This window comes from Macroventuria anomochaeta (genome assembly GCF_010093625.1).
Source record: "Macroventuria anomochaeta strain CBS 525.71 unplaced genomic scaffold BU25scaffold_12, whole genome shotgun sequence".
Taxonomy (NCBI): Eukaryota; Fungi; Ascomycota; class Dothideomycetes; order Pleosporales; family Didymellaceae; genus Macroventuria; species Macroventuria anomochaeta.
Genome location: NW_022985373.1, coordinates 275756 through 302746, shown reverse-complemented (window position 1 = coordinate 302746; position 26991 = coordinate 275756). Strand labels below are relative to the sequence as shown.

General features: G+C 52.9%; 8 protein-coding genes across 8 annotated transcripts; 4 read left to right on the top strand and 4 right to left on the bottom strand.

The window, feature by feature from the left end:
- Positions 1–1221: 1221 nt before the first annotated feature.
- On the bottom strand, positions 1222–8268 carry BU25DRAFT_490343 (uncharacterized protein). The gene is made up of 6 exons (XM_033711490.1): positions 7921–8268; positions 7695–7793; positions 3856–7499; positions 3485–3712; positions 1592–3436; positions 1222–1534 (listed from the first exon to the last, which is right to left on the bottom strand). The coding sequence occupies exons 1-6, from the start codon at positions 8021–8023 to the stop codon at positions 1421–1423; spliced, it is 6033 nt and encodes a 2010-aa protein (XP_033562900.1). The 5' UTR covers positions 8024–8268; the 3' UTR covers positions 1222–1420.
- Positions 8269–9107: 839 nt separating this feature from the next.
- Positions 9108–9845, top strand: BU25DRAFT_338492 (EF-hand; the record flags this gene model as incomplete). Its single annotated transcript, XM_033702731.1, has 1 exon — positions 9108–9845. A coding segment is annotated over one exon (738 nt), but the record flags the coding sequence as incomplete, so codon positions are not given.
- Positions 9846–9925: 80 nt separating this feature from the next.
- BU25DRAFT_390516 (NADH-ubiquinone oxidoreductase) lies at positions 9926–11734 on the bottom strand. Its single transcript, XM_033704570.1, has 3 exons — positions 11389–11734; positions 11269–11340; positions 9926–11215 (listed from the first exon to the last, which is right to left on the bottom strand). The coding sequence occupies exons 1-3, from the start codon at positions 11680–11682 to the stop codon at positions 10058–10060; spliced, it is 1524 nt and encodes a 507-aa protein (XP_033562898.1). The 5' UTR covers positions 11683–11734; the 3' UTR covers positions 9926–10057.
- Positions 11735–16397: 4663 nt separating this feature from the next.
- On the top strand, positions 16398–17481 carry BU25DRAFT_457504 (uncharacterized protein; the record flags this gene model as incomplete). The annotated part of the gene is made up of 5 exons (XM_033710117.1): positions 16398–16600; positions 16648–16689; positions 16762–16993; positions 17041–17232; positions 17284–17481. The coding sequence occupies 5 exons, from the start codon at positions 16398–16400 to the stop codon at positions 17479–17481; spliced, it is 867 nt and encodes a 288-aa protein (XP_033562897.1).
- A 736-nt stretch (positions 17482–18217) lies between these two features.
- Positions 18218–19703, bottom strand: BU25DRAFT_420663 (NAD(P)-binding protein; the record flags this gene model as incomplete). The annotated part of the gene is made up of 2 exons (XM_033708034.1): positions 18218–19110; positions 19160–19703. The coding sequence occupies 2 exons, from the start codon at positions 19701–19703 to the stop codon at positions 18218–18220; spliced, it is 1437 nt and encodes a 478-aa protein (XP_033562896.1).
- Positions 19704–19899: 196 nt separating this feature from the next.
- Positions 19900–21166, bottom strand: BU25DRAFT_409733 (L30e-like protein). Its single transcript, XM_033706119.1, has 3 exons — positions 20862–21166; positions 20623–20809; positions 19900–20572 (listed from the first exon to the last, which is right to left on the bottom strand). The coding sequence occupies exons 1-3, from the start codon at positions 20934–20936 to the stop codon at positions 20046–20048; spliced, it is 789 nt and encodes a 262-aa protein (XP_033562895.1). The 5' UTR covers positions 20937–21166; the 3' UTR covers positions 19900–20045.
- Positions 21167–21321: 155 nt separating this feature from the next.
- On the top strand, positions 21322–22778 carry BU25DRAFT_390509 (glycosyltransferase family 76 protein; the record flags this gene model as incomplete). Its single annotated transcript, XM_033704569.1, has 3 exons — positions 21322–21643; positions 21693–22311; positions 22358–22778. The coding sequence occupies exons 1-3, from the start codon at positions 21334–21336 to the stop codon at positions 22776–22778; spliced, it is 1350 nt and encodes a 449-aa protein (XP_033562894.1). The 5' UTR covers positions 21322–21333.
- A 1055-nt stretch (positions 22779–23833) lies between these two features.
- BU25DRAFT_466468 (uncharacterized protein) lies at positions 23834–25367 on the top strand (the record flags this gene model as incomplete). The annotated part of the gene is made up of 3 exons (XM_033710691.1): positions 23834–24077; positions 24128–24432; positions 24556–25367. The coding sequence occupies exons 1-3, from the start codon at positions 23881–23883 to the stop codon at positions 25365–25367; spliced, it is 1314 nt and encodes a 437-aa protein (XP_033562893.1). The 5' UTR covers positions 23834–23880.
- Between the last annotated feature and the right edge of the window lie 1624 nt (positions 25368–26991).

The window sequence follows — 26991 nt, the reverse complement described above, 5'->3', positions numbered from 1 at the left end:
GACAAGTGACTCGACATCAATGGGCTCTATTCCCAGATGGAATTCACCTATACCACAGACCGGCTGCCTACTCTCTCTGGTATAGCGAGCATAGTGCAGTCTGAGACTGGCAATGAGTATGTTGCAGGGCTACGGAAGTCATACTTCGCCGCCGGGCTCCTATAGCTTGCACATGACAGGATATCTAAGCAGGGTTTACCGTCTTATGTAGCGCCACATGGAGTTAGGCATGTACTAGATGGATCAAGCCTTTTGATCCTATACGGCAACGTTTCCTAAAATTGGACGTCATTCAAGTCGAAGTTCACGCCATCTGCGAATCTATTCGGCGAGATCTCAGGGGCAAAACTGGAAGTTTCCGGACCACTCAACTGTGTAAGACTGAAGAGCTGAACAGGCTGCAAGGAAAAGGGCCCTTTTCGCGACAGCTTAGTCTGCATCCATACCACGACATCCCCGGAGTGCACTTTTTCTTAAATGCCCACGCTTTACCATCAGTGAAGTATTCCTGGTGTCTGGATTACGTCTGCAAAGACAGGGAAAATTCCGGATCACGATTACCCTCATGGCCCTATCCTCAAGCAGGTCAACAAAAACGAGCAGATCTTCGAACGCCTCGGTGCATATCGAATCACGGAAGCCACAGATATTGAATGGTACAATATCGGGTTTGAGACACGAGCATTGACCATTATATAATCCATCACCATCAGTGACTATCATATAACTCGTTTCATCGTCAAACTAGTCTACCAGGAGTAAACGTGTTCGTCATTCACACCCCAATATGACGTCTTAACTTATCCTAGTTACTTTATTTCCTCGATTAATAACATCCTATTACTCCTGAGCAGCGCACGAGAGCATCTCCGAGGCCTCTATATCCGCAGATGAGAGTGATGATGCAGCACTCCATGGTAGCAATCACCGCCACGGTCCAGCATTTGAAAACTACAACGATGGTTCAGATCGTTCGGACTTCTCGAAACCGCAAGGGCGGCACTATAGAAGATTGGAAATGAACAAGGTTGAGAGTTATGATCGAGTAATTGAATACCTCCCAGGACCACGAACAAGGCTCTCTGGTCTCTGCGAGTTTTGGCATGACCTTGAATACACCCAAAACCTCCCTTCATTCACTGAGAGCGTCACGGGTTCAAAACAAGCCATGCAATACACCGCAGAAATCTTGCACTCAGAATTCATCAAGACCACAGATGCAATGATAACGTTTTTTTCCTGTAAAGATTCCTACTATACACCCGCTTATCCCTATCACTGTTCCCAATGCCAATTCCTCGAAGAACACTTGCTCATCTCTACTTCATGCAGCCTTTCTTCTTCATAGATCTCCAGTGACGACAACTCAAACTAATTCCTCCCAGACTTCCCCAACAAGACCCAAGCGGTCTGGGTGATACTATCTGCTGCTCGCCATGAGATTGCGGTAGTAGCTCGTGCTGAGGTCGCATGAATGCTTGAGCCACAAGTCCTCTGTGAGCGGAAGCTTGAGGATCTGAGAGCGGTTGGCCGACTGCGTGATCGTTAGTTGATGTACTTGAGTATGAGATTGGAGGAGAGCGAGACGTACCTTGTTCTTGGCGACCAAGTTGGCGACGGTGCCAGCGATCTCCATCAATGCGACGCGTTCCTCTAGACCACAAGACTCCAAGCGGTCGCGCGCAGCGATCTCGAGAGCTTTCTGCAGTTTGGAGAGCAGGTGCTGGATCTCCTGCTCCAACTCTTCATCTACACGATATGTCGAGCGGCGACCTGTGTAGTCGAGGAGCTCAATGTAATCGAAGTAAATCTGACCACCTTGTGCCCAGCCAGCAACGTGCTCCTGTCCCCGGCCATACCCACTGCGTTTCGACGAGGCGAGAGATGCGTTGTCATTGGCAGAGCGGTCTGCTTCCTCGGGAACGAAGCCAGCCATCAGTTCACGCAGTGGCTCGTAGTCGCGTGAGATGATTGCATCAGGGCCGACCTTGCGGCAGAGTACCTCATGGGCCTCGTCCAGCTCATCTGCCTTGATGAGATTTGTGGCTTCACGGACAGCGTCGCCTTCCGTCTTGGCTTGTAGCGCTGCAGCCGCATGGAGCCAGGTTGCGGGGACGTGCAGGTCGTTTGTGAGGTGAGTGTATGTGGCGTCCGAGTCGGCAAGTGTGATCGACTTCGCAAATTGATTGACCAGCGACCGAATGTAGTGTTCACGCATCGCTGCAGAGGACAGATGAGTGTACACCCATATGGCTGTGGTCCAGTGCTCTTGTGTATGCAGTGACGCAGCATAAGACAGAGTGATCTTATCACCAAGTTCAACAAGCGGATCGGCACCTTGTGTGTCTTTGTTGGTCACGGTGGCAGTTGATGACATGAACGATCGACGGAAGTCGCCCTCACCATCACCGCGGAAGGTAGGCATCCCGACCTTGCGCTCGGGCTCCTCCATCTTGTCCTTATGGCGGGAGTAGAAGAGCTGGAAGAGCTGGAATGACAGGCGTGCTTTGAGAGGATGGCCAGAGACGTTCTCTGGAGCTAAAACGTCCTCCATGTTTGCTGGAATGTCCAGCTTGGAAGCAGCATAAAGCTTGAGGATGCCCCAGAGAAGATCTTCGCGGTTGGCCGCGTCCGGATCAGTCCAGCCCATGTCAGCATTGTCGCGGACGAACCAGGGCACAGGCCTGACGTCTTCGAGCCCATCTCTGACAGCATCTGCGAATTGTGCAACGGCCAGCTCAATAGGCTCGTCAACCAGAGTGCCGTACCAGAGGCGAAGACCGAAAGCACGACGCCAATCGAGAGCGAACCTACTTGAGATGTTGAATGCAACGGCCTTGTGCTCGCGACCGGCTCCAAGCTTACCATCAGCCTGTGCGCAGTTGCCAGATAGCAGCTCATACAGAGCGCGATGCGCGTCTTCCATCTCGGCAAGCATGTCCAGACGCCGCCACTCCTCGATCTGAGTGGTCATGGTTTGACGCATATTCGCGTCGCCGCCAATCTGCGCAACCATAGTAGCAAGTCGCAGGTCCAAGCCTTCAAGTAAAGCATGACAGGCTTCTGCAACATTGTTGCAACTCAGCTGGGCAATGGCACGCTCCTCAGATGTCGCCGCTTCCTGCGCATGTTTCTGTGCATCACCAAAGACCAAAGCCTTCCAGAATTCAGACAGTCTTTCCTTCTTGTAGCGCTCAATGTGTTCGGGGTCAACATCAGCTGGTTTCTGAATCCGATCGGCGCCATCGAACAGGAGCGACAACAGTTGCCACGCGTGCTGTTCGTGAGTGCCTGCGGCGGTCTCGATGGCGACAGCCTTGGCCATACTAGAAAACTCGATAGGAGCAGGATCAGTGAGAAGTGTGGCGAACGGTATACCATCGGCAGTAGAGATCTTGGTTTGCTGCTTCTGGACGCTCAAGGTTTCGGGAGCAGCCTATACATAATTAGTATGTCAACTGTGGCACTCTGTATGACTACTCACATCATCGATTGTAGGCATCTTCATGAAGCGGATGTCTTTGGTGGCGCCGGCGAGTGGTTCCTGGGCAGTGGAGAACGCGCCATTTTCAAGGTTCTTAGCACCCTTGTTGCCGTAGATCAAGACACCGGTCTCGCTGAAGTGCGGCTTGCTGGAGTTGTGGAAATCTTTGTCGGCGTCGGTCATTTGGTCGAGATCGTGGGAAGACTTGGGTCGTTTCGAGTATGGTAACTGGAGACAAGAATTTTAGCAATCTTGTCCCATATCAATTTGTATCTACATACAGTAGCCGAAGCGTCAATTTAGGTAAGGTTGTCTTACAACAATCAACACGAATCTGCCAATACAAACGCTAGAAAAAGGGGAATTCAAACCTCGATGCCTTGTCCTTGTCGCTTTGAAAGCGACTCCCGATGATTCTCTGTCTCACCAAAGAGCGAGTTCATTAAATCCATGTGTGTTGCGAAAGGTCGCGCATTGACCGACGGTGCTGCAAATGTAGGGCTCCTGTCGTGCTCGCGAAGGGCATGGCCCTGGCTTTCGCGCAGAGCAGTTCGATCCTGCTTCCTTGGGCTGATGGTGCGCTGAAGCTGGTTCGCCCAGTCATCATCAAAGACCGCCTGGCCTTTCGAGGGTGTACCAAAGTTGGGTTTGAAGACTTGACTAGCCTTCAGGATCGACTTTGGTGCCTTGAGTGTGCTCTTGAAAGGGTCTGACTCTGTAGCGGCTGCTGGCTCCGTGGTGTGAATAGGTCCGGACACAGAATCCGCCATGCTCTGGTCTTGGTCCAATTCGGATTCGCTCTCGTAATAGTCAGCTTCTTGCTGGCCATCAAGTGAACCCACGGAGCGCTCCCCTAAAAAAGACTCGCCGCGAGAGTCATCCTCATCATCGTACTCTTCGTATGCAGCCTCGTCACCGAAGCCTCCGGGAACGCTCGCACGTGCGCGCATGCCGCGCTTGAAGTCGAAGGTATCATCGGGGGAAGATTCGTCAGGGCTAACAAGCGAGTCTTGCTGGGGTGTGCTGGTCATCTGGCTAGTGTTGAGCAATGTCTGCGCGGGAGTGTCGGGCACGGGGCTCAGCTCACTCGACTCATCATCCTCGTCATCGCTGTAATCATTCTCGTAGTCAAGACCGTAGGACGAGAAGTGAGGTACAGTGAAGATCCAGCCACCGTTAGTAGCATTGTAGCTTTCGAACGTGGTACCGGCAACGCGCTTCAGGCGCTCCAGATGCTTGGCGTCCTTCTTGCCAGCCTTGTTGCGAGGCCACGAGTTGAGAAGAGTAACGCGCGATGGGTGGTTCAGCGCGGTGCCCATCGGTGGCTTCGGCAGGCATGAGCAGTTCTCTCCGTAGACTGTGGCGTTGCGGTGGTTGAGCTGCACAATGTCACCAAAGAGCCTGTCAAGATTGGTCTCTGAGAGATCAATTGGTGCGCCCTGGTGGAACTCGATCTGCCCAATGTTTCGGCGACCGACCACAAAGTTGCGCACGCTCTTGAGCTCTTGCTTGCTCATCTTCTTCAGTTGCTGAATTGATGGCTGAGACCAGTAGTCACCAGGCTCAGGATCCTCTCCAGGCTGAACGTTGACCGCTGAAGACGACTTGGGTATCAGAGCAGGGTCGATCTCGGGGACGCGTGCAAGCTCGTTGCCGTTGACTTGCTGCATGGCTGGACGAGAAGGCTCAGGGCTAGCATCACCGTTCACAGACCTAGGCGAAGCATCGCCATCATCCCTTCGCACCACAAGTGCGGTCTCTCCGTTCGTGCCGCCGTTCAATGTGTCCCCATCACTACCGGCAAAGCTGACACTCTTGCGAATTGACGGCTCATCGAACAGCGGGATACGTGTGTTGATCGAGCGGTTGACGTTCAGCTTCTTGAGGCTACCGTTGCCGAAAGTGCGTCCGGTCGTAGAGAAAGCACCTGGAGCCAAGATGCTGGTCTCAGGGGTGAAGCTATTGCGCAGGTTGCTCGTAGAGGTACTCCTACTACCAAGTGAGCGCGACAAGCTGCCTCCAGCGAAGAGGCTGCCACCAAGGTTGGGTGTGGCTTGACCACTAGCTGGGCTTCCGTAGGTGGAGTATGTGAATCCATAACCGCCAGTGCGCTTGGCCTGGGGCGTAAGGAGACGAGTGGATGCGGCAGGATTGAGCTTGTGCTGGGGAAGGATGGCGCTCTTCTTGTTCTTCTGGCTGCTGGAGAGGGGCGTGGCGATAGGACCAGGGCTTTGTGTTGGTGTAGCAAGGCCAGCAAACAATACATCGTTTCCGTATGGGTTGGTGTTCAAAGAAGTGTTCAGTAAAGAGCTCCCAGATGCACCGAATAAGCTGTTGCCGTTCTGCTGCTGGTTCTGCTGCTGTTGGTTCTGGCTAGCGCCGAATAGGGAGCCACCCATGTTGCTCTGCTGCTGGTTGTTCTGACCCATGCCGCCAAAGAGGCCGCCTCCGGCATTGTTGTTCGTGGTCGAGCTGCCAAAAAGACCGCCGGGCTTCTGCTGGTTGTTCTGACCGCCGAAAAGGCTCGAACCACTGTTCGTCTGGTTGTTCTGCCCACCGAGGTTACCGAAAAGACCGCCTCCAGTCGAAGCGCCGGTGTTCGTAGTGTTGCCGCCGCCGAAAAGTCCTCCACCTGTAGTGGCAGGCTTGGCACCTCCAAACAGGCCGCCTCCAGTGTTGTTGTTGGCTGTGGAGCCTCCAAACAGACCTCCAGATGCTGGGGCGGGCTGAGAAGCGCCGCCACCAAACAAACCACCGCCAGTGTTGGTCGTTGTGGATGCCCCTCCGAAAAGACCACCCGTTGCGGGCTTGGCCTGGTTGTTGTTCTGACCAAAGCCACCACCACCAAAGAGTCCTCCAGATGCTGGTGCCTGAGTGGTGTTGTTCTGGCCGAACGCGCTGCCTGCATTGCCGAACAGTCCACCGCCTGAGTTTGCTGTCGTTGAAGCACCACCAAAGGCAGGTGCAGCGCTAGCCTGGTTGTTCTGACCAAAAAGTCCTCCGCCAGTGTTCGATTGTCCGAAGCCAGTGTTGGTCGAGCCGCCGAAGCCGGTCGAGGTATTCGTTGCGCCGGCACCGAAGGCAGGTTTTGCTGTGTTGTTGTTGTTGCCGAAAAGACCACCTCCTGTGTTGTTGTTTGTTGTGCCAAAGCCACCACCGGAACCAAAACCTCCAGTTGTGTTGGTAGTCGAGCCGCCTCCGAAGAGACCAGCACCGGTGGTACCCGTGCTGGCTGTGTTAGATCCTCCAAACAGACCACCGGTTGCTGGCTTCGCTGCTCCAAAGAGCCCGCCACCAGTATTGTTATTATTGTTCGTACCAAAGCCTCCTGTAGACTGTCCGAACCCTCCAGTAGTGTTCGTTGTGCTACCACCACCGAAGAGACCGCCACCTGTGTTCGTGTTGTTGGCGCCAAAGGCAGATGTGGTGTTGGTGTTGTTGTTTGCACCAAAACCGCCAAAGTTAGAGTTCTGGCCGAATGCACCGCCCTGGCCATTGGAGTTGCCGTAGCGGCGTCCTTGGTTGTAGTCCGCTAACCTCAGCTCTTCGAGCGAGTAGTTCTGGTATGGCTGCTGGAAGGTAATGGTCTGGTAATGTTGCGTCGCGGATGCGCCGTCCTTCTCGGTGTGGGCCTGGAACAGCGTGCCTGCGGTACCATTGTTGGGTGCGTTAGTTGCTGCTGCGCCGAAACCGCCAGAGGTACCACTGCCAAAGGCTGTTGTGCTGTTGGAGCCAAATCCACCAGTGCTTCCACCGCCGAACAGGCCACCACCGGTGTTGGTTGTCGAACCGCCGCCGAATGTAGGCTTGCTTGCGCCTCCAAAAAGGCTTGTGCCAGTGCTGGCACCACCGCCGAACCCAGACGATGTGTTGTTGTTGTTGTTCGATCCAAACCCGCCGAACGTCGAGCCTCCTGTTGATGCACCGCTGCCGAAGAGGCCGCCGCCCGTTGTTGAGCTACCGAATGGTTTTGAGCCGAAGGTCGAGTTGTTGTTGTTGTTGGCACCAAAGCCGCCTGCGTGGAAATGTTAGCATGGATGTTGAAGAAGCCAATAAGACATCTCCGAGACGCAGAAGCTCGCGAATCGCAAATGAAGTCCAGGACACATGACGAGAGTACACAGCATAGGCCAGGATAGCAACAGCAGATGCAGCAACGCAGAAAGCCAAAACGTAGACGCGACCGCAACGCGCAAAGCAACCCACGTACCTCCGCTGCCGAATGTGCTCGTTGTGTTACCGCCGAACATAGCGCCGCCAGTGGTGTTGCTGTTGGAGCCGAATGTGTTGCCGGTGTTCGAGCCAAAGCCTGAGGCGAAGGACGAGTTAGACAGGATTCCACGAGAAGCCCTCGGTACGTGTCGCATTGGCGCGCATTGCTGACGTGTCCGCGGGAAGCGGTCGCCCTTAAATCCAGGAGAGAGTTCACTACTTACCACCAGAGTTGTTGTTATTCGCACCGAAACCAAAGCCCGTGGACTGGTTATTGTTGTTATTGGAGCCAAAGCCCCCAAAGCCGCCGCCGGTGCCGAAGGACATGTTGGCCGTGTGCGAGGCGTCGCGCGCGCGTTAATGTCTGCTCGACTAACAATGCGCGGTGTGCGGTCGCGCAGGCGCGGATGAAGTTGAAAGAATCGAGGTTGCAGATGGATGAGGTCGGTGCAACCCTGGCACAGCTTAAAGCAGAGCTGCACGAGAAAACGCGCCAAGAAATTGAGCTGTCGCGGCGATGTCCGCAGCGGAACGTAAGGAGTGAAACAAGCTCAGCAACGAGCAACTAGGGTGTATAATTGAATACCGAGAAAGGGAAAAGGCGACGAGTGCATTTTAGTAGTAGCTGCGCTCACAGTGATGTCTCTCCAATTTCGCGCTAAGACAAGATCACGTGCAACTTTCTGGCTTCACCACGGCAAGACTTGCTGTCCGCAAGGATGAATGGATGAAATGATGACAAAGTCAGATGCAATTGACGAATCATATCGCAACTCGTCAAAGTCTGAGGTCTGTAGGAGGTTGCCAGTATGCTGCCTGATGGCTTCCTGCTGCTACCTGCTGTTGCCTGAGCACTGAGAGCTGTCTCGCCTCGACATAAGATGCTGCGCCCCGGATGAAAAAGTTTCAGATGTGCAAAAGACCAGCCTGGCTCAGAATGTTTCAACGCCTCGCTCAATGTGAGGTAGCTACGTGCGAGTCGTAGGAGGGACTATGCGTGAATGTAGTCCTGCTGGTCGAGGTTGGCCAATACACCATCGACTCGGCTTACCGGCTGATCGAGACATAGTGAGAGGCTGCCAAGTTCAATACCAATCGACTTGTTTAACTTCCTCCGAAGGCACAGCTGGCTGCAAGATGAACATTCGAACCTCGATGCCGACCAGCCACTTGAAGCTAGCCCCACCTTCACAACGCGCTAACTCTCACGTCGCGTCAACCCAATCCCCAAACAAAGAAGTCACGAACAACGAATTGTTACCCTGTAGTGTCGCATACATCGCACCGCTATCAGGCCAGGACTTCTTCGTCGCGCGCACAAGACTTCCTACTCGATAGCCAACAAATCGACCTTCACACGTTCACACGACTCCACTGCCAACCACTCGCCCTCGAAACCTCACCACCAAAACCTCATCTCACACGACACAATCCCATGGCAACCTCCTCCAACCAACCCCGCTACGGTCTGAACCGCCCTGCCCCTGGTCCCGGTGCCCCAACATTCAGCACGCCCGCCTTCCCGTCCGCACCAAAGAACGCCCAGCGCCTCGAATCCGAGCGTCTCGAGCGCGAACGGCTCGCGCGAGAATCGCGCCTCGCCTCGTCCGCCATGGATGCACAGGCCCTGGCCTCGCTATCCGAGGAGCAAAGAGAAGAAATATCCGAAGCATTCAACCTATTCGACCTAGACAAAGACGGCTACATCGACTACCACGAGCTAAAAGTCGCCATGAAAGCGCTGGGTTTCGACCTTCCTAAACAAGAAATCCTCTCCATTCTCCAACAACACGGCACCGTCCCCTCCACCACCCAAAACTCCAAGCAACCAGCGCGCGACAGCGCAAGAGCGGCCGCACAATCCGCCTACCCGCCTCCCTCCCGACCCTTGTTATCCTTTCAATCTTTCCAAGCGCTGATGGCGCAACGCATCGTAGCGCGGAACCCTGAAGACGAGATTTTGCGGGCCTTTGAGCTGTTCGACGAGGGCGGGAAGGGCCGGATTACGCTGCAGGATCTGCAGCGTGTGGCGAGGGAACTTGGCGAGACGCTGGGGAATGATGAGTTGGTTGCTATGATTGAAGAATTTGATTTGGACGGGGATAATGCGATTAGTAGGGAGGAGTTTGTGGGGATATGTTTGGGGTAGGCAGCGTGCTTTGGAAAGGTCTTTTGGGTTCAGCACGGCGTCTGGTGTTTGTATGATGTGATGGATAGTTGTGAAGCGTTGATAGTTTGAATTCAGATTTGCTGAGAAACTATATACAGCCGCCCAAAGAAAAGCTCAAACAAACGGAACATGCATTGTACAAGACTCTTACTCTCATCTTGATCTCCTTCAATCCTGAATCCTCGACCTGCTTACTGGCCTGGCGAGACGAGCTGTCCCCTCTTACCAGCGTCATGTGCCCAACCACCAGCCAGTGCCTCACCACCGTTCTTCAATCCGTAATCCTTTATCCTGGCCTCAAGCTCAGGCCTGAAATGCCTGATGAGACCCTGCAGCGGCCAGGCAAATGCCTCACCCAGCGCGCAGATAGTGTGGCCCTCAACCTGCTTGGTCAGCTCCTGGAGCATGTCAATTTCACGCTCGCGAGCCTGGCCCTTGTAGAAGCGGTCCATGATCTGGTGAGTCCACTTGGAGCCCTCACGGCAGGGTGTGCACTGTCCGCAAGACTCGTGGTGGTAGAACTTGGCGAGACGGGTGATGGCACGGACAATGTCAGTCGACTTGTCCATGACGATAACGGCGGCGGTACCAAAACCAGATTGTGCGTCCTTAAGAGCGTCGAAGTCCATGAGTTGATCGTCGCAGATGTGCTTGGGGAGGACGGGTGTTGAGGAACCACCGGGAATAACGGCGAGGAGGTTGTCCCAGCCGCCCTTGACACCACCGCAGTGGCGGTCGATCAACTCACGGAGAGGGATAGACATCTCCTCCTCGACAGTGCAGGGGTTGTTGACGTGGCCGGATATGGCGAAAAGCTTGGTTCCAGCATTGCGCTCACGACCGAAGCTGGCGAACCAGCTGCCTCCTCGTCGGCAAATGGTGGGCGCAACGGCAACAGTCTCAACGTTGGCGACAGTCGAAGGGCATCCGAACAGACCAACGGCAGCGGGGAACGGGGGCTTAAGACGGGGCTTTCCGGGCTTGCCCTCGAGCGACTCAATGAGGGAGGTCTCCTCACCGCAAACGTAGGCACCCATACCACGGTGGACGTAGACGTCAAAGTCGTAGCCAGAGCCGCAGGCGTTCTTGCCGATGAGACCGGCCTGGTATGCTTCCTGAATGGCGCGCTCGAGAACGGTAGCCTCGTGGTAAAACTCTCCACGAATGTAAATGTAGGCGGCAGTAGCGTTCATGGCACGTCCAGCAACGAGACAGCCCTCAATGAGCTTGTGGGGGTCCTTGCGCATAATCTCGCGGTCCTTGCAGGTTCCGGGCTCGCCCTCATCGGCATTGACGACGAGGTAGCGGGGCTTGGTGTCGTTCTCCCAACCCTTGGCGTTCATGAACGACTGCTACAGTCAGTATGGTTCAATGCATCACTTGTGCTTGTGTTGTTGCATACCCATTTCAGACCAGAGGGGAAACCAGCACCACCTCGGCCACGCAGACCAGATGCCTTGATCTCAGAGATGATCTATACGATATCAGCAACGCTCTATGCAGCTGTGCCAGCTCTACACACCCAGTCATCGCCCTTTAGGAGGATCTCCTTCGTCTTGTGCCAGTCTCCGTACTTCATCGCGCTCTTCAAATCGGCTCCGTGGTGGCCGTATAGGTTTTGGAAGATGCGGTCCTGGTCCTTGAGGCCACCGTATGTCCTCTTGGGTGCGGCATCGTTCACTGTGGCCAGGGACCGCTTCTGCTGCTGTGACGGGGCGGCGGCGGTCGAAAGGCGTGTAGCTGCGGTGGCTGCGGGCAGCGCGCGGTGGGCGGCCGCGGCAAGGGCCGACGTTGCGGGAGCGTGTCGTGCGAGCATCGTGAACGCGGTGTGTGTGTGCGCTCGTGCAATTGATGCGTGCGGGGCGGCGTCGTTCCTGGAGGCGTGGCGGTGGGAATGTTCGTCGTGAAGTTCGTCGGATCTCTAATCAAGGTCTTGGCATTTCTGATTGGTTGAACTACTTTCGATGACATCTACTCGATCTGGGCGGACCGACTTGTCAACCACCATCACCAGCGGCGAAGAGCTGGAATCAACTGCTGACATTCTGGTTTGATGTTATCGTTCGGGATTGCCCGCACAACTGGAAGATCAAAACACGGAAATCACGTGCGCGATCATTTGGGCAGGTGCACCTGCACTTGCAGTTACCGGATGTAGCATTCCGTCAAGTCCTGTCCTAGGTTTGCACACAGTCTCCTGTCCTCAGATCGCTCGCACTTGCGAAGAGCCCGATTGGCCTCGTCCTCCGGGGTGTTCCCGAGCGCGGAGACTCAAGGAATACGAGCTCCGTCATAGCTACCTGGTGCTGGGCATCTTCCTAGCCCGGTACAATCGATAGTCGCTACCCCACAGTTCCTTCTGCTTCCTCCTTCTGACCTCTTCGCATCCTAAGTTTACACACTGCCCTCGATTCCGCAACGGCTTAGCGGCTTCTCATTTACACCAACCCAATATGAGAGCTCCTTCAGGCTTATCGTTCAAATCAGAAGATGCTCAGAGGTTGTGGACACGCATTTATACCGACACGTTCAAATGTTGGTTTCAGCGAGTTAAACTCCATTAGTGTCTATGCAACCCTGCTCCTACAAACGCTGAGATCCTTAATCCCGAGGAGGTCAAACGTCTGCGAGATGCAGTCAAAGAGAGAGTGAAGAGTCTCAGCCATCTGGCTACGTCCATGACGCGGCTGCAGATCAGGTCAAGCACCCACTATAGAAGATCTATGGACCCAACAGTGAAGCTGTCAGAAACAATCTGTGGGACGAGCATGTCGCGCACCTAGTACGACATTTCTAGAGCTATAGCGCAAAGTTAGAGACACAAGCTTTAGTTAAGAGCTGTAGAGCCAAATATGTAAATAAGAATGCGGGCAAGCTCAAATGCAGCTGGTAGAGAACGAAGTGGAAGTAAGGGCGTGAGCATGATAGCCTTAGGGTTGGGAGAGAAGGTCAACGGGATTTAGAGGTGAGGAGTTTGAGGGGGTTTATTCTCAGACGCAGGAACATGTGAGATGCAACGCTTGGAGCTCAAACAGCTTAATGCTGTGTGAGGGTCTAGAGCTTGTGTGTAATTGCACTGTTCACTCCCGTCGTCAGGTGCTGTCTTGTCAAATTTCGCAGACTTTGTACTCTCCAACCGGAGTTGGAATCGGTCCCTGGGTCAAACTCTCCAGTAGCTCTCCTGATGGTACCAGAACCACTACCAGAGAGAGGTCTTTGGCGACATCCAAAGACAGCAAAAACAAAGTCTGCGTGTGCTTCAAAATGAGTCACTTCCGTACCATGCATGCTGTGGTCCTCGATATGACTCGGACTTCACGCTGCTTGCAGGGCTTTTCAGTCCCATCTCGCTGATTATTCAGATGCTGTTTCTGCCGGTTGCAAGCAGGTAAACATTGCACAGTGTCAATGCGGCGGGCGGGGCGCCAGAAGCGTACAAATTTGGCTTGCGACAAAGTTCCGCCTTCTGCACTTTGGGCTTCTATGAACCACTTTGGAGGCTTTCAAGACTGGACTGCGCTTGTAGGTGCAGCAAATCCGGGGTTCTTCGTCCCGCGATGTTAGCATTCAGGATGACTGACCGAAATTGTAGACGTAGGTTTAATAAAAAGATGCGGGTCGCGATCCTCAGGCCGAATTTTCCAGAACGCCGTCAATGATGGAACAGTAAGGCTCATGATCAAGGATTCGATGGCATATGGTACGCTGGGGATCTCAGCGTACTGAAGTATTGCTGAAATTGATACAACCGTGCTCGCGATATTGGTGAGAAGGATGTGCTCATGTATGTGAGGTGTCCCGATGAATATCATAGGTAGATGGATGCAGCACTTCGTCGAAGACCCTGGAGGTTGTCACGATGTACGAAGGGTCAAGCAGCAATATGCCTAGGAATGATCCCTGTGTATACACAAACCTTATAGACACGGTCTTAGACAGGAATGAAGTTTTTGACTTGCGGAAGTATATTGATATTCATACCCGAGCCCGGAGGTCTTCACAACTGAATCAGATTCGTACGTACGACAAGCTTGAGACTTCTGCATCTGCAACTTTGGTGGTCAACAGGGCGTTCTACAGTTATTCACGACATGTCTGATACCGATGACGTGCTCAATTTGGCGCAGATCACTAATGTAACATCAAGTAGGACGCACATGTATGAACACCCTTGTGAGGAGCAGAAGAACGGTTTCCATTTATGGGATCGGACTTAAATCTTTGCATAAGTCGAGGTTTTCGTCAAAGATTCTGAAGGACTAACGGTACGCCCTTGAGGCCTTCGCAGACCAATGGGCTTTGTACTGTCTGGTAGAATTGCAGTTTTCGCACTTCAGATTTGGGAGATTCGTGGACCACCTCGGACCTTCATGCCAAGTCCGCAATCATAGGTGCAACACCATGTGCCTTCTTTCGTTCAAGGGGTTGTTGTACAAAACAATACCCTAAAGGTCTCCCCAGGAAGGTTCGGCTTGTGTGGCAGGAATGATATCCCTGTATCTACGATCTTGGGTCTGAAGAGCTCAAATGTAATTATTTTGTTGCAATGCTCGTGTTCATAGCGCAACAGGACAAAGCACACATACGCACACACCGACACTGCAGACTAGAGGTACTTGACACTCTCCAAGAAGCAATCGTTGCAAATGTCGGGTGTACAGATATAACGAGGTCTGAGTGTTGGCATGAAGCGGTAAAGTTTCCAACATGCTGGGGATCTGAACGCCACGAACAGATCGAGCATCGTCCCTTCAACAGCTATCTTAGTGAGGCCTGCTCCATCGCACACAGCTAAGGCCCAATTCAAAAAGACGGACAGCCCATCTTGATCTGAGTTATGCCAACCACATGTTTGATCGGAAGAGCTGAATTGTGAGCCCAGAGTTTCGTCCGTAGTCCGGGCACCAAAGTTCAATCGAATAGAGATCCAAATGACGATGAATTGGTGATTGATACTAACCTTGAAGGAGAGGTCAGATGGTGTGCAGACTTGGCCGAAAGCCATCTGTGCCTGATCCGAGTCTAAATACCTTCAGGTCCACAATTGCAACTATGGGAGCGCCCGCTGAGCAAGTCTTCAGAATCCTACCCTGTGTTTCTACAGAGACTATGAAGAACTATAGATTAGATCGAAGGATACCCCGGCTCTTTCATGAACAACACAAACGTGCACAATCGGCCCCTCAAGAACAAGCCTATGCACTCTGCAAGGCGTTTGCTTCTTTATCCGAGTCCTACGCCTCTTTCTGTAGTCCACAATCCAGACCCTGAGCACACCGCGGAAGCTAAAGCAGGGACGGACAGAAAGTCCGAGGCGGAGATCACAGACGGATCTCTCTAAGCGATCAATCTCCATACCTAATCTGGGCAAGGTGAGCTCGCATGTAAGCTTTCGGACGTCTTGGCAAGCTGCACGAGCATCATCTTGACGAGAAATGAACGCAGGTATCAGGGGGCGTTGGTGCGCTCGATAATCGCCCTGTATTCCAGAGCACAACCTCAACCGATGTGCTGGATGAGGAAAGACCTAGACCATTGCAGCAGCCTTGCCGATTTCGAGTTTGGTGGCATGCAGCGGATAGAACCTATCTATAAACCTTATATGCAGGGGCAAAGCGAGGGAAGGAGAGTCAAAGGCTACACGTTGTCTGTAAACAGATCGAGGCCGAATACGGCAAGTGCGGCCCGGGCCGGCACGTGGCTTGTGAGCCCTGGATGGATCATGGAGGTCTTCGATCGACTTCAGGGTGCACATTGGCTCAATTGTCAACCCCCAGGATTCCCGAAATGTTTGCATTGAGATAATCACCGTGTAAATTGCCATCACGAAGCCTTGGGCGAACAGATCGGCGCGGATGGGCTAGCGCGTCGAAGAATGCGCCACAATGCAGCCAGACACAGTTTCAAGAAATGTTTGTACCGCAAAAAGTACCTGTTGTTGTAGACTTCTTCTGCACCCTCCCCTTTCATTAAAACTCTAGAAAGCTGTACAAAGGTAGAGATTTGCTTACTTTTTAATTCTGTCTATTTAGATCTTGTGTTTCTCCTATAGTTGTTGCGCAATGACAAGTTGAAGGCTGGGCTGCGTTGGTGTTCTAGCAGCTGCTCGCTTGTTTTGGGTGGTCTGCGGTCCGTACTTTTCTTGAGATTGGGTGCCAGACCGCTGACTGTGTGCAACTTATTGAGGCATGCTCCGCAGGGCCCTCAATACCGAGACCGAACACTGCGCGGATGCACTGGCCTACTGTCATGCGGTTTATGGTGCTACTCTAGCTTACCACTATTACCATTTCTCAGCTGAACATCGGAAGTCCCGTCAGGTCTGCTCAGAAGAATGCACTCAATGTGGAAATTACAACTTTCTAGACCTTGAGGTAGTCCGCAGCATCCTCAAGAAAGGTAAGTGTAAGATACGGATGTAGAGCTGCTTGGAGGAACACAACATTCCTGCGGTATCGTTTGGCCAGCTTCACCCATGTAGCCTTTGGCTCGCGTCACTCTTTACTGTTGCTCATTCTGTCATCGTTCACGATGGCGTCCTTTCTTTTGAACCCCACACTCATTTTAGGCCTTTGGACCGCACGCTCTCTAGCAATTCCTGCTCCATCATCTGAAAACTTTTACGTGGCCAAGCGTGCAACAGCTGCACTCTCCTGCTGGGACAATGCCAGCAACGGTCAAACCTTCACCGCAAAGAACGCAGAATGGGAAATCACCTGTGGCAAGGAATATGTGTAAGTTTGAAGACCTTCGCGGGGTCCGACCTGCTGACATGAAGAAGCGGCGGCGACATGGGAGCCTCCTGGCCCGCGTCGTTTGAAGAGTGCATCAACGACTGCGACACTGTCCAAGGTTGTGTTGATGTATCCTTCGTCTGACCCAACGCTTGCTACAGGAAGAACAAGCTCACCACCGCCGTCAATAACGAATCTGTTTGGACTGCACGTAAGAAGGTCGCCGCCTCAACCGGCGGCTCCAGCACAGGGACCAAGGCTCCTCCGGCCATACAGGATGTTACTTATCAAGACAAGGCTAGCGATGGAGTCGAGTACACCTCCAAGAATGGCACGTTCTTGATCGAATGCGGCTTCGCCAACGTAACCTCGAATGCGACTGATGTCAACTTCGTCAACTTCGTCAACTTCGAGATCTACACAAAACAAACTCCCTTAAGCTCCACCGGAGCATAAGCGGCAACATTTTACTCTCCCTCATCGACGACTCTACCGACATTTCGAACCTCGCCACCGGTTCCTTCACCAGCGACTCTGCCTCCAAGACCATCATAAGTGACACCTTCGATCGCCTTCTGCACTGCTACTACCTCGACGTGCTCGCCTCCTCCGGTGCATCGCGTCTACGTCTTGTAGCGTAAGATAAGCTACCCGAAGGTGCGAAGCTTATTACGCTTTCACAGGTCGAGGTTGAGGGCGAGACGATGATGTTGGCCATTGATACCAAGGGCAGCTACCTTTGGCCGTTCGTGTGCGGTATCAAGGGCCAGCTCAACAAAATTTTCTTGGTCAGCGACCCGGTCAACGGTGGCGCAGCGCTGCAGAAGGATAACATGAAGTTCACTGTTACGGGTGGTGTGGCGCTGATGGTGAAGGCGTAGAGGGGGTGATAGATTACAATAGTATACATACACTTTTCTTAACACAAATAATGTTAATGTTTACACGAAGTTAACATTGAGCCTCAAGTTGTTACTATCGTGCGTACCAGCCTCCACGTTCATAGCGTTAGTCGATCATCCATAACACCTGCCGTATGCCTCGGCAGGTCTTGCCATGAGAGGGCAGGCGATGGGTACCTGATTGGGACGAGCTTTGTTTAGCACTTGATTTCCCTCGATAGCTCCTCTCCATCACCCTTCCTCCAGGCTTGGCTATGACTGTCGATAATTTTTCACAGTTCGTCAACTCCCTTCTCGTCAGAGGCCACGTCCATAGGCCGTCTGAAATGAGACCATTTGCTTTTCTACTCACTCTAATCTTCCTAGTTGCCAACGTGAGCATGGTGATGTTGTGAAAAACTCCGTTGTCCTCTGTAATTGTCAATATCGTAGCTTGGCTATGACTACCTAGCTAGGACGACAGATGGTGCTCGAAAAACACATTCCATCAGTACCAACTACACCACATACACCTGCAGGGTCATCCACAAGTCTCCACCTCGATGCCTCTGAAGTGAATGGGTACTTAATCTACGACAGTTCGGAGATATATTCACTTCGATCAACTGGTCATTTGATTCTCCAAATCAAATTCTGTCTTGCGATGTTAGCTCTAATATCACGTGTCGTTATAGGAGAATTCGAACGATCTTGCATGTTTTCCGTGACTCGATCCTCAAAAATTGTCGATCTTCGTCCCGATCCCCCTCTCGTCTGCCAACCTCACCAGATCGCTACCAACGACAACATCCATCAGCCCTAGTCCCACACTCTTATAGATGACGTTGCCCTTCTGCAGCCATTCAACCAGACTCTGGTGCTCCTTATCATGGTCATCTTTGCCGCTCTTGTTGCTCCCTCGCCTCTTCTTCTTCGTCGAGGATGCCTCTCCCAACTCCACACCGTCGTCATCTAGTCCCTCCACACTCATCCGCTTCTGCGCTATGCATTCTGATCGTCTTTTCTCGGCATCCCGCTTAAGCATCACTATTTCGCCGATCTCGACGATTTCGTTTGGCGAAAGACCGGCTTGGATGATCTCGCCTGCTTCCTTGAGGCACGCTTCCACACTGTCTACTACAACTGCGCCGCCCTGAGAAGCATGCTTATGGAAATGTCGACCATGGTCGGGTGTGACGTTCTGGCGGAGGATGTCGGGGTGGATCTCGCACATGTGTGGCTTGTAGGAGCCGATTGCTGCTACGTAGCGACCTTTCTTTCTACCTTCCGGGTTCGTAAGATACGGCGCAGGGAACAGCGGTGTTAGACTTGGCGTTGTGCAGAATATGACGGAGGATGCTCGAATTGTTGACTTCAGGAGGCGCTCATATTCGCCGTGCGACGGAGTGAGGATCTGGATTTTCGGTCTGTGCAGACCTTCGCCTTCTTTCCTATAAGAAGGTATCTTTGTTGTGCTGGTATCAAACTTAGTCGGCTGCTCGTCAGGGTTGTAGAGAGATTGTAAGAGCTGGTGTACGCGTTCGAAGTCGCGGTTTATGATGTTGAGGTGGTGAATATCCGTGGAGCGCAGCATAAGGGCGAGGCGAATATGCCAATATGCTTGTTTGCCTGGGAATAGTCAGGCTTGAAGCCATCAAAATGGGTGCAGACGACTTACCTGCACCAAACACGACGACGTCGTGAACATTATGCCGCTTCTTAAACAACATCGTGCTGGCAAGCGCAGTGCGGAAAGCGGTAATCTCTTCGGCGTTGACGAGTGCGCGAGGCGACCCATCCTTATCTAACAACTGCAATGTACCCTTTGGAGTCGTGCTTTGTGAGCTTGCGAGGGATTGAGGCTGTTCGAAGGAGCTGCTGGATTGTGTCGATTCGGACAGAGAGGCCGCCTTGAGGGAGTATGTGATGGATGAGGTATCTGACTGCTTCTTGGTATCTTGCGTCGCTAATGTGACGACCTTGAAGCCGATGCCATCGTTGCTCGAGGCAGGCATGAAGAGTGTCGTCTGTCCGTCATTGCGCTTGAGCGCTGTGCGCATAGGCTGGTAGGAGGAACAACAGGCATTGGAGTCTTCTTCGGTTGCAGTTGAGTAGTAGTGCAGGCCGTCGGCGAGAGATTGCTGTAAGTCGAGGATGTCTTGCTTTGACAATTGGTGCAGCAAGCTGCGCACGTCTGAGTCTGTCAGAATTGTCAACGGCATTGCGACAGATTGTTGTGTAGGATGATGTAAGTGAGATGCACGAGCATAGCTTCGAACTCGAGTGGGGGTGGGGTACCTCCCTTAAGTAAGACTGCCGCATACGACGGCAGCAGCTTCCGTGTACACCTTCGAGCTAAGAAGGAATTTCGCTAGGGCTTACATCACTAATCACTCAAGTCTGCAAGTAATGCTAATGGCGTGCGTTATCGTTGTTCGATTCCAGTCAATGCAGTATCTAGCGACTGCTTTTAACCCTCCGTAACTCCGTGGTATTTGGACCCTACATGCAGAGATAAGAGACACGCCATAAAATTCATGAACCAAGCAAAACCATCAGACCATTTAGATCTTGATAGCGCTCTCAAGAGCCTTCTTGCGCTTCGCCATGCGGTCGTTGGCCTTGGCACCCATGATACCACCTCCCCAGTGGCGCGAAGCCTCCTTGTGGTGGGACTCGAGGTAGCCGTCGTTAACAGCGGAGACGAGCTTGGAAAGCTCGGTCTTGTCCTCAGAGCGGACCTCGGTGAGAGCGAGGACGGCAGCGGTCTTCTGGTGAACGACGGTACCGAGGCGGGCCTTGCCCTTCACGATAACGTAGGGAACACCCATCTTGCGGCAGAGGGCGGGGAGGAAGACAACGAGCTCGATGGGGTCAACGTCGTTGGCGATCAGGACGAGCGACGCCTTCTTGTTCTCGACGAGGCCGACAACGTGGTTCAGACCGAACTTGGCGGTGTAGGGCTTCTTGGAGACATCCTCCTTCTTCTTGCCCTCGGAGATGGCGGTAGCTTCCTTGGTCAGGCGCTCCTTCTTCTCAGCCTTGGTCTCAGGGCGGTACTTGTTGAGGAGCTTGAAAGCCTGGGTGGCGACTGCGCTGCATTAGCCATGTTCCTCCGTCTTGTGAAGTATGTGTGCTTACGGTTGCGGTCAGCAACGTGCTGGAACTGGGCGATGGAAGGAGGGACCTTCAAACGGAGGTTGAGGATCTTCTTCTGGCGCTGGAGACGGACGTACGCAGGCCATCTGACCATGCGACCAAGGTTGCGCTGGGGCTGGATGTCCTGGCCGATGCCGAAGTTCTTGGGGCGCTTCTCGAGGAGAGGGTTCTGCCGTTGATTAGAGCCTGCGACAAGCGCTGCAAAACGATTTCCAACGTACCTTAGCGGCCTTCTTGTTGCCAGCCTTGCCCTGGGGGAAGGGGGCAGGCGCGGTCTTCTTTCCCTTAGGAGGCATTTTGTACTGTAGAGGCTCTGTCATAGAGAACAGAAACTATCAGCGAATGTTCATCCACTAAGTAGTTCTGTAGCTCGTAAGAGTGAGCGGGCATTGCTACCGCACTGCACTCTGGCCATCATTGTAGTCGACATGCTGCATTGCTGTTGCATGCGATCGAATGCTGTTCGAGCGATCAGAGACGGAGTGTTGCGCTTACCGTTGGTTAGTTGGCGGTCGACGAGGTTGCTGGACTGACGAAGAGCGAAAAGTTTGGGCTTGCGCTGTGAGGGTGAAAATGTGGTGCGGGCGTAAGCGAGGCTTGGCCGTTGGTACGTGCATGAACCGCGCTTGTGGGCCGTCCAATCGAGACGCGCCTCCCTCGACCATCACCAACCTTGTGATGTTACGCCTCTCAATGGCAGTATCAAAGGCCTCAGACAAGAAGCAGCTCGCCTTGGTTTTTTGCGTGTGGAAAACATTGCTCATTCTACTTGCCGCGTTCTGCCCAGGTCCTGGCTACGACACCTCAGCTTTGATCCTGGTTGATGCAAGCACGAACCGCTATGCAAACCTCGAATCTTCATCCCGATTCGAGCATTTCGTCCTTACTATCTTTCGATGGGACGCACTGTACTTCGTCAAAGCTGCTGAGCGGGGCTTGGTGTTTGAACAGGAGTGGGCGTTCAGCCCGGCGTTTTCTAAGCTCTTAAGTGTCACGGCACGATGTGAGAGGCCTCGATTCTTTGAATTGAGCTATCATTGACACAAAGGTAGTCATCTCCGGCAATGCGGAAAGTTCAATACGCTATTACATCATCGCCGGTATCGTCATCTCCACCACTTGCCACCTCCTCTCTGTGCTCGTTCTGTACAGACTTCTGACCCTCCTCACGGGAGCGGGGCGGCAGCAGTCCCGGATACCGTTCGTTGCGTCCGTACTCCACATACTCACGCCAGCCTCCTTGTTTCTCTTGGCGCCTTACACTGAGTCTCTATTCTCTCTGCTTAACTTGGCTGGCATGCTCTGCTACGCAGAGTCTAGAGCGACCGCCAATTCTTCTCCTGTCAGCGTCCAGGAGGTTGTTTACAAGCTCAGCTCAGGTCTGTTTTTCGCTGTGGCGACTACCATACGAAGTAATGGCTTGCTGAGTGGCTTGGTCCTTCTGTATGACGTTGTGCGATACCTGCCCCAACTGCTCTCGATGCGGTCGAGTGTACATGACCTTTGCAGAGTCTTTGTCACTTGTGTATCAGGCACTTTGATAGCCATTGGATTCGTTGGGCCGCAATATCTGGCTTACCTGGAATTTTGCAGTACCAGCGACTCCACGATCAGGCCCTGGTGCGAGAACAGCATCCCAAGCATCTACTCGTGGGTGCAAAGTCATTATTGGTGAGTTTATCAGGGATTAGCAAAACTCAGTCTAACACGCGTTTAGGAACGTCGGACTCTTCCGTTACTGGACTCTGTCCAACCTTCCGTTGTTCCTGCTTGCGATTCCAATGCTGTGGCTTTTGGTCTACTCGAGTGTCACCATCCTGCACATCGGCTATACTCAGCCGTTGCATGGGCGTCCTGTACCCCACACTAGTAACACCCTCCACTCCAAGCCTGCGCCTGATGTAACGCACGACCTGCCAGAACTAGCATTACCGCAGCTAATACTGGCTTTTGCGGCAGCTACCAGTTTCCACGTTCAGATTGTCAACCGAATCGCCTCCGGATATCCCATCTGGTATCTGACAGTGGCTGCATGGCTGCAGTCAGACCTTCAGATTGGAAAATGGGCGATTCGCACGATGGTTATGTATTCTATGATTCAGGGGATTCTTTTTGCGAACTTCCTACCTCCCGCTTGAGAGGGTTCATCAACCCTCTCTACGGCTCAGTTATCGTGCGAACTGTGGAACGAACTTCTGGAGGATTACGATGCGGTCACTTCTTGTAGAATAGTGGCATCGCCTTGGTCCTACATCTTCACCTGTCGATTTCCAGCCACACTGCAGGCGTTTTCTATCGAACAAGCCATGTTGTATTCGTATACGTCCATTCAGAACAGGTTGCACGGCCGTTGAGGCGCACGAGTCTGTACCTCTACCACAAGCATAACCAACAAGAGTAGCCGGGCCGTGCCCGCCAATTGCATCGACGCCTCGATCCGTAAACGGTGTGGCTACCTGCTCCGTGCGAGGGCTTGTCTGCTCGATGACCCTCGGTCCTCCACGATACACTGTAGGAGTAGAGGCCTTGGGCATTCCTCGAGCTCCTCGCATTCTAGGGAAATACCTTCGAGAAGCGCTGAGGACCACGGTTTTGCTCTGGCATTCTTCTCAAGTACCAATCAACATCTTGATCAGAACTTCAAGGTTTGGCAGCATGCTAGCAGCGATTGATTAGCTTGCCTCAGCCTCTCCATGGCTTCGTTCAGTGACTGCACTGTACCTACATAACGGCGCATCATTGTTTGCATACGCAATGACACGGCATCATGCTGTGCACGACAACTTGACTTCATCAAAATTTCGTGACGAAAAATTACAACAGCTTCCGACACCATCAAAGGACTCAAAGTATTGGCATCATGCGGATTCAGTGCCAAAAGTCCACCGCCCACCCTGAGGGGTCTTTTGGTGTGTCACATTGTCGGACTGTATGCGTTTTCAGATGCGATTGAGCCTCGAAGTGGGCACCATACCGTCTGGAATCCGATTCTTAGCCACCTGTACGACCACCATTGCAGTCAGAGTTTGAGACCTTTGGTCCTGTGGACATCACTCGCTATCTCGCTGGCTTTGAGTGGCTTCACTTTAGCTCCAACCTGGGAACGAGTGATGCGGATAACGCATCCAAGATACTCCGACAGCAATTGCCCATGGTGCCAGTGGTGTATAAAGGCCATCTCAGCCTTCCACTTAGAATGCAGGCTACACCTTCGCCTTCAGTCGTTCGCTGTCAACAAACATGAAGTTTTCTACGGTTCTTTCTCTACTCAGCTATGCATTCGCCGCCGCAGCCAACCTGGTGCCAAGGCAGGGCAGATGCTCCGAAGATACTTGCTTTCGAGCCGTATGGGGAACGAATCTGGGTACAGATCATCCTCTTACTGCACAACGAGACTGCATGAGTCGCCTTACAACAACTGTGGCAATCTTCCCAATGTAAGCAGCAGAGCTCGATTGTTGAACTACAACTCATGCATCTACGTCAGTACCACCATCACGGTTGTCGCCCGGGACACCATAACTACAGTTATCTCTTGCTCGACAACTTCTACCAGCAGCACTGCCTCCAGCCTAACTACCAGCGCCTCATCCCTTCCGGGGTTCACCTTTCCGACTCCTACACCACCCTCGATAGGGAGTGCGGCCGGTAGAGTCAAAGCTCGCCAGAACCAGGCTTTATCCTCTAGTACGACAACCATCGTTGGACCGATTCCTACATATGTTGGCAATGCTTGTTCCGATTTGGACTCGCTCTATGCCAGTACATGCTCTTGCAAGGGAGTTACGCAAGGTACTCTCTCGAGTCTCAGCACGGTAAGAGATATGCAGAGGTCTTGCCTAATCCATCCTGATAATCTTTAGACATTGACAAGCACGGACACCTTAACACTGACCTCGACTGTTACTTCTACAGCATCTTGTAGCACGTCCTACACCATCACGCTTTCGCACAGTTCTTCCACTACTGTAACTACTGTCACTATCAGCTCGTCTACCGGCACTGGAACAGGTTCTGCCTCTTCCACATCTTCTAGCTCGTCCTCTTCGATCACGGATACCTCGACAATTTCGTCCACATCTGTGTCAACGAACTATACACCCTCCAACACCACCCTAATCCCATCAACGACTTTGAGCACAAGGTCCACTTCGTGGAACACGACATCGACAAGCTCTACGACTTCCACATCCCCCACGCCAATTTGCAGCGGTCTCGGCTCCATACTTTGCAACGGCACCTGCCATGTCGCAACCAACGACAGGCTCAACTGTGGCCGCTGCGGCAATGCGTGCGCGTCTGGACTAGACTGCATTAACGGCGTATGTGTCCGCCAGCCTTGTGACTCCACCTGCGACTTCGATCGGCATTGCAACTCGGGACCTAACCGCCCATCGGGAGGCTGCATCTGCGCTACCGACGCATCTCAACATGGCATCTGCTTCGACAAAGACAGGTACCAATGCGGCAATGGAAATCTTGTCCGATGTCTTCAAACGGAGCTCTCTAGTGACCCCAGCAAACTTGGATGCCCGCTTGGACACGTCTGCATTAAGAGTATCTGCGCAAGCAATTGCAACAATACGGGCGTTCCTGAAGCAGCGCAGCTGGGCATTTGTGTTAGTACGGAGAGATGTGGAGATTCGGGCACGACGCAGCTGGGTCCATTGCTGAAGATCGGTGAACAAGAGAAGCGCAGGAGACTAATTGGAGAGTTTAACTGGTAGATAATTGGTGGTATGTTGGAGGGTTTTGGAATGGAGATCGTGGTATGGGAAGTTGACCCGAATGGGGGCTCAGAAGTCGTCAGAGAGGAGTCAGGTAGTCCTGGAGGTATACGAAAGGCGTTCAGGTCTGTTTAGGAGAGCTAATGTGATGCGTGCATCTACCATAAATGTTCCATGAAAGTCACAAAGACAAGCCTGCAAAAGACAGTCCACAGAGTGAGCAATTGCGGTCGAAGGACCGTTACGGCAAACTGCGCTGTGATTACCGGCTTCGTAATTGGATCGTGCTAGTTCGGTTAAGGGAATACCTGGTCCATAGAGCTCCCGCAGGGTCCTCGCGCACAACCACTCTACATTTCCCGTCATAGTATAAAAGCAAGCTACGGCCTAGCATCTCAGTATCTGCTCACACATCAAATCTACATGACTTACGAACAGTCCAATCCCACAACCAAGATGCGTTGCCTCACCGCCTTTACCAGTATAGCAGTGCTGCTCTTCCTCACCACAGCAATGCATCTACCTCCAAGCCTCTCTGTCACGAGCATCGAGACTCGAATTGCTTACTCAAGGATTACTGTAACTATCACCGCAACTGAGCCAGCCCGAGCTGTTGTCGACGCAGAGACACCTACATAGTCACTGGAGAAGCGCAGATGCGTCAACTGTGTCGAATTTTGTGCTATGGCGGCTGATGGCTGTATCCAGTTTGGATGTTTCAAGACGGAACCGACACCATAGATGATACGTCTCGCTGTGCAACCAAGTCCGGAAGTTCGTCGTGTGTTCAGCAAGATGAAGCAAGTACAGATCATCATCACAACCTGACAGCTCGATCAGCTTCCGTTGGAAGGTGCTCACGTGGAGTACTTGGATGGAATCCAGGGAGTATAGTTTGTTGATACCGGCGGTCATTGATTGACTATTGAGAGCGGAGAAGCTCTGTTGGAGGCTGTCAAAACCTTCGAGCATGACAAGTAATGCGTTCGGGGTAAGCCCAGGTGCGGTATCAACGTCGCTCGGCTTGGCTGACATCCCGTAGGGATGTATCTGATTACCAACCGTAAGCCTTGAGAGAAGCTCCGCCAATGTTTCGTTCTTCCCACAGGACTCAAGGAAGGGGGCCAGGTGTGGTGTTGGTCGTTCCATCGTCAGCCGATGGTGGGAGTAGATGGCCCAGCCGATCCATGCCAGCGGTTGGGGTTATTGGGGAGGTTGTCAGGGATAGCGGTCAGTACATGCACCCAAGGATGGAGAGGCTAGGATAGACTCGTGACCATAAGCGGGGAGCAGTGAAAGTACCATGGTCGTCTTGCGGGGCCCCGAAGGCAGCCATGCAGGCCACCGCTCCTACACAATGCGTGACGGGGCTCAAGGCACTTGGGCCGCTTCAAGCCCCATCCCCTGCTTCCCTCCGAGCTCGCACGCACACCAAGTCAACTCAACTCAACCACCAACTAGCGAAATGGACAAATTCACTTTCTCTGTCCCGTTAGCTTCAGGCACGGTACCTGCCCGCAAGATCGCCCAACCCTAAGAAGAGCAAGTACCAAACCAACGATACCAAAACTGTCGCGAAGACCTACCATGAACCAGATCAGGCGAAGCATCGAGAGGACGCTGA